The 16975-nt window shown below is 42.0% G+C and overlaps 1 protein-coding gene across 1 annotated transcript in view; it reads left to right on the top strand.

Annotated features, from left to right (window-relative positions):
- ANKFN1 (ankyrin repeat and fibronectin type III domain containing 1) overlaps positions 1-16975 on the top strand; it is a 155212-nt gene that overhangs the window by 33099 nt on the left and 105138 nt on the right. The window contains exons 3-5 of the mRNA XM_089508231.1: positions 1496-1706; positions 10479-10673; positions 13485-13598. Coding sequence (XP_089364357.1) covers positions 1496-1706; positions 10479-10673; positions 13485-13598 — 520 coding nt within the window. The remainder of the gene's footprint in view (positions 1-1495; positions 1707-10478; positions 10674-13484; positions 13599-16975) is intronic.

Here is a 16975-nt window from a genome sequence, read left to right as displayed (position 1 = left end):
ATGGGATTCTGGACTGGTTGCTGGTTCAGGATTACAAAAGCAGCAACTGGATCAGCACAACTCAGGGGTGAACAGACAGAGAGGGTGGCTGAAAGCATGGCAGGGGGTAGGCAGAGACAACTGGCTTACTATTTCAGTGGAAGGAGACCTCCTTTGTCTCTTGGTGCAAGAGGAAGTGCAGAGGTCCTGGGGAAAGTAAGGAGCTCATTTTTCACCCAAATATAGCATGGGGTATGCAGCATGTACTAATATGAGGCCAATAGTGTGGCAAAGCTAAGACACACAATTGACATTTCAGAATTCATATGATATTGCCATTTCTTGCCAGGAAATAAGGGACAGGGCTCCTACATCTTTAACAGTTGTGTAGAAGAGGGAATTTCAGCAGGACTTCTTTGCCTGACAAGCAACACTTGCAGAAATTCAGTTCTGTTATTATTATTATTATTATATCCAGCTTTCCCCCCAAAATTGTGACTCAAAGTCATTACAAAGAACAATACAATTTAAAACACACAAAAAGTAAGCATTAAAATAGAATTAAACAGTTGCAGTATTAAAACACATCATACATTAAAAGAATACAATCCAATTTAAAAAGATAAAAGTGATTAAAAACAGTACAGTTAAAACAATACAACACCCCCATTCTGTTGTTTAATAACTTAAAAGCCTGTCTGAATAAAAAAGTTTAAACCTGCTCATAGAACAACAAGGAAGGGGCCATTCTGGCCTCCCTGGGAAGGGAGTTCCAAAGTGCAGAGACAGCCACCAGGAAGGTTCTCTCTCGTGTCCCCACCAACCATGCTTGTGATAGTAATGGGACTGAGACTGAGCCAGAAAATTGTTTGACAGCCTATTATTCTCATTGGCAGTAAAAATAGAGCAATCGTTATTTAAGTGATTACCTATTAGCTTGCTTTTCACTACATTCAGTAGTCTGATTCAATTACCTTACTCTGACTAATGGTGGGGCTGGTTCTGATTCAAAAATACAACTTCACTGAATGAGAAGCATGCTTCTGCACCTGGAAGCAGTCTCCAAACATCCAGTTCTCCCCCTCCATAGCATATAGTTAAGGGATCAAACATCAATTGTGCCGACATTCTTACATTCTGCATTTCCCCACACCCTGCGGCTACCACTGTCAGGAACAAAGACATGTTATCCAGGTTTTGTTTATTCAAAATGCTAACCACCTTTTCCCAAGATTTCAGAAGTTGCTATGAAAGATATAAAATCGCAAGAAGAATCTACACCAAATACAAATGTAACAGAACATGACAGTTGTTTAATTAGCTTCCAAGAGGCACTCAAAATGGCGGTGGGAAGTTGGTTGGATGAGTGGGTGGAAATGGTTGAGATGCTGGAGCACAGCTAGTGACTATACTTTAATTCATAGAATAGGTGATTTCTAAAAATAGAAGTATGGAAGGGCACAGAACAGATAGTTATTTTGACAGTTTCCTTATTTATTTTCTTATTGATGAACAGAACTTCCAGTGCTGTGAAGCTATGCTGGAGGCCGTGGAACAGCAGGACATGGATACAGTCCAGATTCTCCTCTATCAATACACGCCTGAGGAACTGGATCTTAACACTCCTAATAGTGAAGGATTAACTGCACTGGACATTGCTATCCTGACAAATAATGTGCCTATTGCGAAGCTCCTTTTGAAAGTTGGGGCAAAGGAAAGTCCACATTGTAAGTAGAGCCGAATGCAAATTTTTGCCGAATTGTACAGAAAACCCTGTAAAATATAATGGGAAAGAGCTCCCAAGATATATGGAACAGAGAGCACAATTCCTTGCATTTGAGAAAGGCTAACAAGTGAAAGTGTTTGGCGAAAGGTGAGAAAAATGAGGCCCATGTCCCATATGCACCCTTTAGGGGACCCAGTGTACCTACACACCAACATTTGTCCTTAAAATTTAAACAAACACACACACACACACGCCCTCTACATCCTATGTGTAGGAGGGCAATTTCACCAGGTTCCTGCCCCCATGAACTGATAAGGCCACTCCCAGCTTTGAAAAGAGTTTCTTCCTAGGATTGAAACAAACACTGGTGAAATTGCCCTCCATGGAGTTGAGGGTATTTTGAGTAATAAAATAACATAAAATAGATATGGAGGCATGAGGGAAAGATGCAGCCTTCCCAGGCCCAGTTCTATGGGGAGGCACTTCTGTGATCCTGGAGAAGTTACCCACCCCTGTATTTGACAGAGAGAGATGGGCTTGTGTGGTTTCACAGCTTTCCCCCCAAAGAGAGTATAACAGAGGGAAAATATGTACTTTTCATGGCTAACTGGTGGACCACTTTGAGGAACTGGATTTGGTTTGTCCATGCAGACTCCTCCATGCATGCACCACCACTGACAATAATGGAGCAGGGCAATCTGTGGACACTTGAGTCTGCAAATGGCTAGCATGCCAATATAGCAGGCCCACTGTATTACAAATTAGGATAGTGTTAAAGTATGGCTGCTGGTAAGATTCCCTTGCTTCTATCTGGGTGCTGTGGAAATATCCAGATTAGTAATTACATAAATGCTTCACAAAAGTAAAATTAGCAGAGTCATGAAACTGGGCAACATTGAAGATCCTGAAGGCATAGAAATATTAAAGCAGCATTTTCTGTGCAGGAAACAGCTTTTTCTTCCACACAGAAAATAAAATTTCTTTTACAGACTAAGGGCCCGAACAAACAGGCCAAAATAAAGCTGCTTTGGGTCACTTTGGAGGTATGTTGTTTAAATGATGCATACGTCCCAAGAGGCTGGAAGCCATGCCAAAGCCACGCTCCAGTCCTAAGGACTCCAAAGTGACCCGAAACAGCTTTATTTTGGCCTGTCTGTTCAGCCCCTACGTCCCAAATTGTGAATAACCTTTAAAAACCTGTGCGGAACAAAATTGCTAAATTTACACATTGTTTCCTTCAAGAAGAAATTTTAAAATTTTAAAAATGGATTCTGTGAAGTCTCTAAAGTTTAGGCAAAAATCCTGTCTGCAACTTACAGTAGTTTTGTTTCAGTGAGGCATACTTTCAAAACCTTTCCAACTGAGGGTTTGTACAAATAGCCCCTAAGTGGTTACATGCAGCTGCCTCTTTACTAGCTGGATCAGAGCCTCAGCCACCATGCGCCATGGCCCTGATCCATCTTCCAGAGGGTGAAAAAAGGAGCCGCAAAATGCAGTTCCTTTTTGCACCCTCTAAAAGGCTCCACAGCTGCAGTGGTGCAGCTTTCTGACAGCCTTTTGACGCTGCTTCATCTACATCCAGCACCAGGGTCGCGCCATGATGCCACGCACCATCTAGAACACTGTGCGGCATCATGGCATGAGGGGGTGGAGTCATGCTGTTGAGCGTGCGGATGCTGCACTGTGACTCCACCCACAAGCCAGCAGTTTGTGCTCATCTGTACCAGGCCTGAGACTCCTATGCATGTTGCTTTTCTTCCAGAAGTACATATATGCATTTATATATCTGTGTAGGTATATATGTGTCCTCCTCCACACAAAGAGTGGATGTTCTGCAAGAATTTCACAAGAAGACTTGTCTACCATTGAGAACTTCCTTGGGCAGCACCTAGCCCTCTCTTGGCACCACTTACCTATTAAATAATATCAATTTGTTCTGTTAACCATTATGAGAATTGAGTGGGCTGTGAAACTCAAAAACAATTGCTGATGGCTGTAGGGTTATTTGTCTTTGATAGCACCAGTCCATACAACAAATTGAGCTAGTGGACAATAAACGAGTCAACAAATAAATAAATCCACAATGCAGAGCTTTGGGACTGTTTTTGCTTTTGCACGATCCTAATGAAAACCAAGTGAATTCAGTTGAGCTCTAGTTGGGAGGTTAAAAATTGACAGCCAGCAACAAATTGAATCCTTGTATTTTGTGTGTGCATGTGTGTGTGGCTGTGTGTGTTGTGCCATGCTGGCTTCAACGAAAGCCAAGCCCTGTCCAATATCAGCAGTAGACTAATACACTGAGAGTGCTTAGAGTGGGTTATGAAACTGCCCTTTGTCTTCTTTCATAGGACTGTCTCACTGCATTTTCCCCCCTCGTTGTTTGTTTGTTTGCAAGAGCAGAGCAAATGATTTGCCGAGTCCATTAATCACGCTTTAAGCCATGACACAAATTCTGACGCCTTACCTGTGGCTAAAAATACACTGAAGCCTACGGATTTTGCTCGAAACTGTCAATGCCTATATTTAGGCCTTTCCCAGCAAGGCCATAATGAAACTGTGTTTTCAGGGGTTCAGACCCAGCAGACTCTGCCATTAATTTGGAGTTAGTTAAATTAACAACATTTAGTAGTGACCTGTCAATCTCTGAGCTCCAGGAAATTGCACCTTGAGGCTACTAATATTGCCGATTTTTTTCCACTGGGCTGCGTGTGTATGTGAGGGTGTCTATTTCTCTCTGCCGCCACGACTTTTTTGCTGGGCCTTCAGAATCGGTGCACCTTTATAGCTCTGCTATGTCCACAGCACTTACATTATCATTTATCCTGGCCTCCTTTAAATTTCCCCAGGGGTTTTTCTCCCCTCTTGTATAGTATGGCTGCTCAATGAAAACAGTTGTGTAGTTTTGTATTTATTTGTTTATATTTCTGTGATGGTTCGTGACGGGGGGGGGGGGGGAACCCAAGGGTGACAGGGTTTGGAATACATGATTGACGGCTGAAGCAACATTCATTAGGCATGACAAATCTACAGGAAAACACAGCCTTGAGTGTTCTAAATAGCAGTGTTTTTTTTTTAAAAAAGGCTAAACTAATTTTTCATTGACTTCATCTGTAAATAAATGCAGGCTGATGGCATGTGAGGGCAATCATAAATTAGTATTCATTTCCTGTCATTAATACCAACATGCCTATGAACACAGAGAATATGAATGTATAACCACTTAATTTCCATTTTAAAATACCATACATATCACTATGTTTGTAAAAATGTGGCTTTTCAGTCTGGCATAACGGCCAGCCCTGCATGCATGTCCTCACTGAACAGGGAACAGAACTCACCAATAGATGCTGCTTATTTCCTTCCCTTTCTTCCTCCAGCAGTTGAATTTGGGGTGTAAACAGCCATGACTCTCTTTCACACTACACAGTGCTAGCACTTTGATTCCACGTTTCTGGCCATGGCTCAGTCTTATGGGATCCTGGGGGATTTGCAGTTTCATCAGAGGTATTAGAGATGCTCTATGGCTAAGTATTCGAAATATTTCATGCAACTAAAAATTCCAGGATTCCATGGCAATTAAAGTGCTATCAAAGTATTACAAACTGTGTGAAAGAGGCCGATTACATACCCATTAGATAGCTAAACTAGAACTGCCAAGAAAGAGTAACTCAGTTTTTTTAAAAAATGCAGTAATTTGAAGACAAATAGGCTCATGGAGTGAGAGCCTGCATAGTATAGTGCAGTGATGGTGAACCTTTTAGAGACCAGGTGCCCAAGCTCAGTGGCATTCCCACACCGGGTGTCATCAGGTAGCAGGGGCAGGACCTCTGGGGGCAGGACCTCTGCCTTCTGCGGGTGGGACTTCTGGGGGGAAGACCCAAGGCATACTCTCTCAGCCTCAGGTTAGCAATAGCAAATCCATCTCTGATGAAACTTGCCAAGAAAACTCCATGATAGGTTCACTTTAGGGTCACCATACGTCAGAAACGACTTGAAGGCACCACTCATACAAGTCACATACTTTCAGCCTCAGAGGATAGTAATGAATAACCCCCTCTGATGAAGCTTGCCCTGTGATAGTTTCACCTCAGGGTCGCCAGGAACCGGCAGTCAGAAGGGAGGGAGGGTGCTCTGGGCCCATATGTTGGATACGACTTGGAGGCACAAAACAACAACAACAATAAGCATAATAAAGCACAGAAGGCACAGTGCCAGAACAAGAACAAAGAGAGCCAGTGGTTTGAGCATGCGACTATGGATACCAGAGCTCAAATCTCAGCTTGGCAATGAAACCCTTGGGAAAGTCACATACTCTGAGCCTCAGAGGAAGGCAATGGCAAAGCTCCTCTGAAGAAATTCTCATGGCCATGAAACCCACTGGGAGACCTTGGGCAAGTCACACTCTCTGAGCCTCAGAGGAAGGAAATGGCAAACTTTCTTTGAAGAAACTCACTTGGACATGAATCCTACTGGGAGGTCTTTGGCAAGTCACACTGTCTCAGCCTCAGAGGAAGGCAATGGCAAACCACCTCTGATGCAACTTGCTAAGAAAACTCCATGATAGGGTTGACTAGTGCACTGGGAGACCAAGGTTCAAATCCCTGTTTAGTCATGGAGATCATGAAAAGTCACACACCCAGTCTCAGAGGCAGGGGCCATACTAGAAGGTGTGAGGGGTGCAGGCCAATATTCCCCAAACAACTGCCTTTTGGCAGAAATGGCCTGTGGTGTTCATCAGCGTCCCTTTGAAACACTGAAGAGATGGTGTGAGTGGGACAAGGCTCTGTGGGAAGAGAAAAAAGAGGCCCCAGGTTTTAAAAAATTAAAATTTTAATTAAATTAACTTGTAATTTAAAACAAAATTGTGTGTGTGTGTGTGTGTTCTTTTCAAATTTTCTTTCAAAACATCACATTTTATCATGTTTTCACTAACCACATGAAACAATGCACACATAAATATATTTAGTCTGTGTGTATGGTATTGCAAGTAGAGATGTGAAGGCCCAGAAAAAAACGGGGGGGGGGGGGAGGGAGGAAAAAAACAGGAAAAATTGGGGGGGAGGAATGAAAAAAGGAAAAAAAATATGGAATGTTTTATTCACATCTTCACATCTCTAATTGTAATTTAAATGTACAATTTTAATTTTAATTTTGCTAGTTGTTTATGTCGCAAGTATTACCATTATATTCCGTGATATACGAGAATTATGATTTATGAGTAACTAGCATAAAAACATAACCTTGGGGTCATCACAAGACAGAAATGACTCAAAGGCAACCAACAAGAACAAGTAGCTCTATCCTTACATATAGTGGGACCATCCCATTTGTGTGGTTTTGATTCTGGACCACCACCCACCCACCCTCCAGATGGGGAAAAAGTGGGAGCTCAAGCCTCTGATGCTAAATAGGAGGTGACATGTGCATGTCCATGTCAGCACAGCTGTGTGCATGCACTTCCATTGACCAATATGGGGTGGAGCAATCTGTGGGAGCTCCAATCCATGGGTGGCTAACCTGCTGATGAAATGGGACCACTGCAATCACTCCCCCCCCCCCCTGATTTGCTTCCATAATTCTTTGATTCTTCATTGCTTAGCTGTAAGAGGAAATCCCACTGAACTCAATGGGATTTCTGATCAGAAATACACAGGATTGTTGGATTTATTTTAAATTCCTGCCTCCCACCTTCATCTCTACAAGACATTCTTATGTATTTCACTAGTTTGCTGTGGAAAAAATGAGGCAAACAATTTAGGCGTACATGACAGCTTCCAAATGGTCTGCCATGGTTTCAATGGTGACAAGTGACTATTTGGCATCAGAGGACTCTATTCGCAGCATAACCCTGTGCACATATACTCAAGAGGGGCTTATTTAGCTCCACTTTTAGTTCTACTCAATTCAGATCATTTTAATCAGCTGAATTTAGACTAAAATGGAGGCTGCATGTACTGTACATGGCTTCAGATCTTGCATGTGATTAGCCTTGATTTGAGACCTGGGCTTATATTAAAATAAGGACGGAAGCTTTTACTATTTGAACTGAACTTAGTAGAATCTACTTTAAGAACTACAACTCCCAACATCATTTACTAATGGCTATGCTGGTAGTAGTTTTAGTCCAGTATCATCTGGAGGGCTATATTTTCACCACTTTGTCATCCGGAACAGCTCATTTCATAATGTTTCTGCCTGTACTTGTGATAAATCTAAATCTAAATTCACTCAGAGGGCTGAGTATAGTTTGAGCAATTTCTCCTCTTTTCAGTATTTTAAAGGAATTAAATGTGTCTAAAATTCAAGGTGTTGATGGGTTTGAAATAAATAAAGTATCATACTGAAAGCTGATATTTAGTAATTCTGTGTCAAAATAATCAGCAATGCCACAGATTCAGTTATTGTTATTATTTAAGTACTAGTAAAAAATCAAAAATTTAAAACAAAGTTTGCAAATGTGACAATTTTAATCCAATGGTTAGTCACAATTAAATCCAATCAAATACTAAATCTAATTGCTAGTCCAAGTCACAGCTTGAGTAGGCACACTGAGTTAAGGGGAACTCAATACGCATGCATATTATACTGTGTCTATTGTAGTCATGGCTAGCAACTGGACTTAGGCCTACATTTTAAATTTCTGTGAAATGTTATTCTGCCCTAATGGACTGCTCTCTGTAAATCACTATTTTGAATCACAGGGGATTAACTCTATGAAGCAGCATTCAGTACAAAGTATGTCAGTGTCTGGAGGGCTACATTTTCCCCAGTTTGCTGAAACATCACATGCAGTGCGATAAAAAGACTGTTTCACAATAGGTGTATGCAGGTTCCAAGTTGAAGAAAGGAATCAAAGAATTGATGGTGGGAGGAAACATTAGAGGATAGACAATATATCTAAGGCTTGAGACACACTGGCCAAAAGCAGCATGCCGGTGCCGAAACTAGGGTTCCAGAGCACATTGCAACTGCACACTCTGGAACCCTAGTCTGTACGGGCAGCGGCATCATGGCAGTGTCCTGTCCACATGGGCGCCGCCATGATGACACCGCCGCTGCACAACATCTGCATGTTGCTGTGCGTTGCCAGTGAGTGCCAACGGTGCACTCAGGATGTACGCAACATGCCACAAAAAGAACCTGGAAGAACCGGGTTCTTTTTACTGTGGAGGGATGCTGCGTGGTTTGGTGGCTGCGGTGTCCTTCCACCGTTAAAATGGGTGACTTCAGCCCGCCGTTTCGGGGAGGTCTGTACTGCCCCTAAGGATAATATGATGTGCCTTTCACCTGTGATCTTCTCCCACATTTTGCTGCCCATGCTTTGAAATAATCGACAGGTGTCCCCAGGTTAGATGGCAGCCAACAAGAGGCCTATTTCATTGGGATGACCTAATTTTATAGTATTACTTTAGAACTGTTAACTTGGGGCCTTAACCAAGTGGGCCTTTGGTATCCACTGGGGCTTGGTTCCAGGACCCCCTGTGGATACCAGTATCCATGGATGGTCAAGTTCCATTAAATACAAAGACATACTAAAATGGTGTCCCTTATATAAAATGGCAAAAGTAAGATTTGCTTTTGGGAATTTATAATTTTTTGAACATTTTCAAGCCATGGATGGTTGATTCCGTGGATAAAGAATCCGTGGAAACAGAGGGCTAATTGTAGTTCTAAATGGTCCAATTCTTTTGGGCAGTTGTGGCTAAGCTATTATACTGCTTTGCTCTTGTTGTTTGATTGTGCCACTGGTGTTTCCCTCTCTGGTTTCAGGAACTTTCAAACTGTTGTCATTTGTGTTGCTTAACTTTTTTGTAGCCATGGTTTTCATTGTGGCTATAATCTGTTTTAGAAGTTGCACCAAAAGGCAAAATAGGAATGTGTTAAAATGAATGCCAAGAATTTTAGGATGCAGAATTATGGGACGAGTTTGGACTTGTTTAAGAGGTCACATCATTGATTCACCACAGTGCCAAAGCCTGGGCTGATTCAGCAGAATCACCTCATATGGTGGTGGTGGTGGTGGTGGTGGGGACAGTATTTTAAAAGTGATGCCTATCTTCCCATAGATCAGATCTACACTATGTATGACCCAGGGCCCTAACCATGTGTTGCGGCTTGCCTGGCTGTTGACGGCCACTTAATGTCCTTAGCACTGGGCAGGTAGCTGAATTTGTGGGGGCCCTTGTTGGGTGCCATACTTGGCTTGTTGCTTAAGAACTTAAAAAGCTCTGCTTTGGCAGCACTAGTCCCACTGTGTTTAACTAGAAGCCTCTAGAGAGGATGAATATTAGATCATTTTCTCCCCAGCACTGATTGTTCATGTTTCTGAATTTGGAAGTTGCATATGTCCCTGCGTTATTATTAGCCACTTATAGACTTAACATCTATGTATTTATCAATCATCTTTTAAAACTGACTAAGGCCCCATACAGACAGGCCAAAATAAAGCTGCTTCGAGTCACTTTGGAGGTATGCTGTTTAAATGATGCATGCGTACTAAGAGTCTAGAAGTTGTGCCAAAGCTGCGCTTCAGTCCTTAGGAGTGTTCTCTAGGGGTTTTTTTTTTGCGGGGGGGGGGGTGTTGCGGAGGAGGAGCACATTCACAGAAGAGTCTAGAATTCATTACTTGCATCACAGCTGTATCAGTCAATGGTTTGTTAATGCAACTAGCCAATATGTGGGCTTCATTTCCATCTTGCCCTGAAAACTGATGAAATTCAAGATTCTCCTCAGCAACTTTCTAGCATTTAATACCCTGCCTTTTCCCTCACAGTTGTTGATATGGAAAGCAGGTCAATCCACCTGAACAACTTAGTTGAAGAAGCTCAGCAGCGAGTGGGTGACCTGTCTGCACACGTAATGAGTGAAGGTCTTGGTACAGACAGCTGTGAGAAAGAGAAGCAACTGAAAGCCTGGGAATGGAGATACCGGCTCTACAAACGCATGCAATCAGGCTATGAACATTCCAGTAAGGACAAACTGTGGTAAAATGCATGCATGACACAAACTAACTAGAAGAATAGCTTTGAAGTTTATAGCACAGTAATTTGCAATTATTCTTCAGTAGCATTCATGTTGAGCAGTTAACTTTAATTATATAGGTGAAAAAAAAGAGGAGCAGATAGAGCAATTAGAACAAACGTAAAACAAAGAGAATGGCAAGATTCAAGAATCTTATACAATTGACTTTTTTTTGGAGCTAGTAGGTAGCCATTTTCCATAATCGTACAGAAACATCTGGATTCAGTCCTATTAGTAATCTCAAATCAATGGGATTTACTTGAGTGCTGACTCACCATTCTAAAATTGATTCAATGGGTCTACTCTGTTTGGGATTACCAATAGTGGTCAGGCCTCTGCAGTTATTTTGGGACTGTTTCAATTGTCCCAATTAAAAAGCTGGGTTTTTTGTTGTTGTTGTTGTTTTAGAAATTGTTTTGATCTATTTTTAGAGAGTGTTTCATATCATTTTATCTGTTGGTCATTATGTTAGGAGTTCTGGTGAGCTGTGAAGAGATGTTTTTCATAAATAAATAAATATAATTTTTAAAGTCTATTTTGCTGAAATAAAGAGGAGCTAATCTTTCCCTGAAACCCAGCTGCCTAACATTTCACATCTACTGCAGTCAGCTTCATCAGATTCACTGCTACTGTTAGAAAAAAAAACTTGCCTAAACTTCAGCTTCATGTTTTGTACACTGACAACCTTGAGTAGACAGTACTAGGAGGATCAGTAATATGAACTGGTACAGACATAGTTACAGTCATCCCTCCGGATTTGCAGGGATCCATTTCAGACCCTCCCACGGATATCAAAATTAATTAATACTCAAGTCCCATTGGCTCCAATGGAGATGTGTGCAAGTAGCTGTTCTGCCATTAGGGACAATGGGACAAGACCTCCCTCTTCCCTCCCTTCCTTCCCTCTTTCCTCCCCCTGCAATGCTTCCCTGGGCTTAGCTTTGGAAGCGGAGACTGGAACCCCAGAGTCAAGGTTTGAGATTGAGAGCAGAGGTTCCAAGACCCAAGACCCTGTGCTGGCTCCTTCAGCTGAGGGGCTCCAGCCTCCTCCTCCAAAGCCAAGCTGAGGGCAGAAGCCTCCCAGGGGGAGGAAGCTTGGGGGACCAATTGTCTGCCCCTTTCCAGGATGGAGAGCCACCTTGGGAACCAGGCAGCTCTCAGTCCTGGAAAGGGGTAGGGTTGGCATGCACACTCTTCCTGGCTAATCTCTCCATCCTGGGCTTTTTTCCTTGAAGAGAAAAAGCCTGGGAGGGAGGAGGAGGAGTGCACCTGCACATGGCAGTGGCCTTGACCTCGTGAATGATTGAAACTGTGAATGTCAAGGGCACAAATGGTGAGGGATGACTGTGTTATAAATCTCCTAATTTCTTGCTTCCTTCTAACAATGACTGGGGTATGATTGATTAAATATCACACTTTGGGGCTGTGCAGACAGTCGCCCCTTTTACAGCCACACCAGGGCCGTGGCAACCACACACTGCAGCCCAGATCTGGCCTTTGCAAGGCATAAAAAGGAGCCAAACGGCATGATAGCCATGGTACTACAGCTTTACGCCACTCCTTTGGCACTGCGTTGTGTGGATGCAGTACCAGAGGAGGGCTGTGATGCTGCACGCTGTGCCGTGTGGTGTGGCACATGGCATTACACCACCCTGGGAATGTATCTGGGGCATGTGTCATGCAGATGCTACAGCCCGAGTCCACTCCAACCTGGCCCAAACTGCCGGTCTTCACAGGGTCTTCCTTCTCTATTTGAGCCAGAAGTTTGGTACTGAGGTTTTAGTAATGTCCACATTTACATGTAGTAGGTTAATTAATACTTAATCAGCTAAAAAGCAAATGATAGATCGATTAAAACATTTAATCTTTTATTAATTTACTGTTCTTTTATGACATTTCTGTAAAGTTCCTTTCTCTGTCTTTTCACATCCACTGGTGTTAGGAATTAACAGGAATTAAAAATAACCTAAAGTGTTCCCTCTTTTCCTTTCTTGTTCACCTTAATGTAGAGTTTTCTGGTTTCCTCATACCACTATTTGCGATGCTATCTGTACCAGAATACTGTGGTTTCATTAACCCTCAAAGCCACTATTACAAACTACTGTTAGATCATCATTTTCTTGAGTTCATCATTTCAATTCATTTCTATATTTCTGATCCTCCTCCAAACCATTTAATGTCTGTTGCTAGTGCCCGTGACAGATTCAGTGAAATCATCAATCATTCCTGGAAAAGGAGGAATATAATTTTCTGGTCCCCCCCCCCCAACCAAATATATTTCAGTTGCTGCATTTGAAGCAAACTAAATCTGCAGTCCTATATATAGTTACCTGGGAGAAAGTCTCAATGGCATGAATAAGGACATCTGAATAGACAAATGAGTAACACAACCAATAACCCCTTTTTCACAAGGAGAAAGTATTATTTAAGATGGATAAGATTGCTTATTTAACAATAATGTGGACTGAAACTGAAATAAATTAATGAGCTCTTCTGTTTCTTATCTGCCCCCTGACTTACATGTTGGAAGATAGAGGTGCTGCCATTAACCAAAACAGATGAAGCCACCAGAGAAAAGAATATCAGATTTCATGAGCAAGGACTCCTTGTTAGTGTTCAAAAGACAAATACAAACATCTTTAAATCAAAGCTCACCATAACTAGCTCCAGGGTTTTGACTTGCTTCTTTGATAAGCCAGGGCACTGTTTGAAAGGCATTTGTTCTGCATGAGATACAATATTTTCTCTTTGTTCCCAGGAGTCCCAGAGGCACCATCCAACATCTGCCTCATGGTAACAAGTAGTACATCACTCACTGTCACTTTCCAAGAACCTCATAGCATGAACTCAGCAGTGGTGACCAAATACAAAGGTACTACTGGATTAATTTCTTGACCTTTTGCGCACGCGCGCAAACACATTGTTGTTGTTGTTGTTGTTGTTGTTGTTGATGATTAAGTTTGTTTATATCCTGCTCCCCCACCCCAATTGGGACACAAAATAGCTTTTAAAAAAAAGAACAGTACAATTAAAAATATACAAACGTGAACATTAAAATAGAATTAAACTAGTACAATATTAAAACATCACTTATTAAAAGAATAAAATGGAATAAAAAAAATAAAAGAGCTTAAAAACATTACACATTAAAATAGTTAAAAATACTAAAATACATTTAAAAATATAATAAAACTACATACATATCCTTGAAACATCAAAACCCAGTGCCACACAATATTATGAGCCTAACCTCAACTGTCTGTGAAGGCTCAGCCGTACAAAAATGTTTTACCCTGCTGCTGGAAGCAGCCACCTTGTTGTTACCAAGCAAGCTTGAAAAGGTAGTGGAACAGAGCAGAGAACCTCTCCAGAGGAATTCCCCAGCACCACCCTCCAGGAAAGAATGAAGCCACTGTAGAACAATATCTCCAAGCCCCATCGCAAAAAGGTGGCTCAAAAGGATACCAAGGTCAGTGGTATCAAAAGCCACTGAAGCATCCAGCAGAACCAAAGGGACACACTCCCTTGTCAGAGTAATTATGCCTTTAACAACAGAAAAATATTTTGAGTGATAGATGACATGGAATGACATGGAATGAATATTCCATGGGACTGCCACAGACTGCTGAGTCAGGAGCATATGGCATGGTGTAAGGTTACAGCAAGGTTGCATCATGCTGTGTGGCAGTGATTAATGACCACCCTGCTATATAAGTGGACCAAGAGAGTGGTTGCATGCAAGTTACTTGAGTTGATTTGGAGCATGTAGATTAGTTGTTTGGAAGTTGTTGGAGAGTCAGTGTGTTTATATATTGTATAATATTGTACACATTGCAACTGAAGATAAAGCCTCCAGAACTTTGGATGAATCAACTACATCTGTGAATGTTTCTTTTGAGTGTGAAAAGTGGACAGTACATTGCTAGTACCAATAGCTGGGTGTTTTTTTTTGTTTTTGAACTCTGCTACAATATAGTTTTGGTTGCGTTTGGGTAGACTTGTCCTTGCCAACAAGTGGTTATGGGCCCAGTTTCGGCCAGTATACCCCAGTACAGGCTGGTATTGTGCTGCTGGAGTGACCTGGGTTCCAGAAAAAACTGTCCCACAGAAGTTTTTCATTTTGTTTTTCTCTGTGCTTTTGCAAAAAGCAGGCAGGCAGGTGGTATTTGGCTTGTTTTGCTTTACTTTTGCCTGATTGTTATCTTTTCACTGAAGACAGAACAACTTTCAATAGTTCACAAATCTTTTGTTTGTTTTTGTTTCTGTGGAAGTGTTTTGGAATAGCCTGTATACATGGCTGGCAACACAGGAACTTTAAGTTTTGAGAAATTAAATGGCTCCAATTACCATGCATGGTCCGTTATGACATAAATTTTTCTAATTAGAGAGAATTTGTGGGACTATAGAAAATCCTCTGGACAACTGAGAAGTGATAATCAACAACAAGCTGATAAGAAGGTGAGAGCTACAATAATATTGTCATCAGAGCCAAATCAGCTAGTGTATGTGAAAAGTATGACCACAGCATTAGAATGCTGGGCAAGTTTAAGGGGTGTTTACCTGAGAGATTCTTGTGTGCCTTAGATTATTTTAACCAAAAGACTGTACAATACCAAACTGAAAGTCGGCGATGATGTCAAGGATCATCTAGACAAAATCAGGACTCTGTTTGTTGAGCTGGAAAACAGAGGAATTAACTTTCCAGAGGATCAAAAGTTCTATATAGTTCTAGGCAGCCTGAATGAATGTTGGGACTTTCTGCTGCACAGTTTGCAGAGTTTACCTGAAGGACACTGGACAGAGGAATGTTGTCCAGTTTCCTATGCAGGTCATCCACCAAGGCAACCAGTGGTGTCTCTGTTCCATTACCAGGTCTGAAACCAGACTGAAATGGATCAAGATAATCCACCTCATCCAGGAACCCCTGGGGTTGAGAAGCCACCACATGTACATGTCACTTGTCCAAAAATGGGATGTTGGAGACCAGATTATAGTTATCTAGTACTATAGGATCCAGGGAAATTTTTTTCAAAAAAGGTCTTACCACAGCCTTCTTCAGGTGTGTTGGGACCATGCCTTGCTGTAAAGAGGCATTAATCACTCCCCTTACCCACTCGGCCAGTCCTCCTCTGGCGTAATTAGCCATGAAGGGCAAGGGTCTAATACACATCGGATGACTCTTACTTCTCCAAGCATCCTGTCCACTCCAGGAAAATATCCAACAATACTAGACAAGAAGGGGCCAAGGTTACATCCAGCAGAACTGTATCAACTCTGGCATCTAAGTCAGAGGAAATCCAATGGATTTTATCTGCAAAATGGTGGGCAAATTCTTCACAACGAACTGTTAAGTGATTTACATTCTCCTCTGGACCAGATCATAACAGATCCTTGGCCATTTGAAACAGCTCTATTGAGCTGTTCTGTGCAGCTCCAGTGGTTTTAGCAAGAAAACCATTTTTGCTGCCTTTATTGCTCCACCACAAGCCTTCAGATGATAGCCTGTTTTTGGTTGTACTCATTCTGAGTTTTCTGCCACTTTAGTCTCCAACTTGTTCATTCACTGCTGTCAGTTCCTTGGAAAACCAAGGGGCTGGTTTAGTTCCATTCCATGAAATGGAACACTTGAAAGTAATCGTGTCAACTGTCCTGATAATTCAACTATCCTGATCATTCCCCATTCCAGAGATCAACCAGGGTTTCAACAGGATTACCTGCCAAGGGAGCAGGAAACTCTCTAAGAGCCATCAGGAATCTGTCCGCCTCCATAAGCCTCCTGGGGTGGACCATCTTAATGGGTCCACCACCCCTGATGAGGTTCTGAGCCCCAACTACTCTAAACCTTACCAGAAATTGATCTGTTCATGACAACAGAGCAGTAGAAAGCTCCTCAGATATCCACCATCCTGCCCCCATGTAGAAAACAAGGTCTAGAGTGTCCCTAGAAGCATGACCATAAGTGTGAGTACTAGTTGGTGCAGCTGCCTGCCTTCTAGGATTAGGGGTGGTGGTGGTGGTGATTTGTGATAACTGCAACAATGCCTCTTATTCTATAACCAGCTTCAAAACGGAGTTGAAGACCATCCTGTTCAGAGAAGCGTTCCCAGACATTGCATGATTGTCACTTGCTATCTGATGTTCTTTTTGTTGCCTGTTTTATTGAACCATTTCCTGTATTGTTATGTGTTTTGTTTGTATTATCCTATCATTTCTTAGATTGTACGCCATAGGCAGGTTTACTCTTTTATA

Source organism: Sceloporus occidentalis, unplaced genomic scaffold, assembly GCF_023333645.1.
Source record: "Sceloporus occidentalis isolate IW3139 unplaced genomic scaffold, rSceOcc1.0.p SCAF_1, whole genome shotgun sequence".
NCBI classification, from domain to species: domain Eukaryota; kingdom Metazoa; phylum Chordata; class Lepidosauria; order Squamata; family Phrynosomatidae; genus Sceloporus; species Sceloporus occidentalis.
Note: the sequence above shows the minus strand (reverse complement) of the source record. Positions and strands in the feature narration are given on the sequence as shown.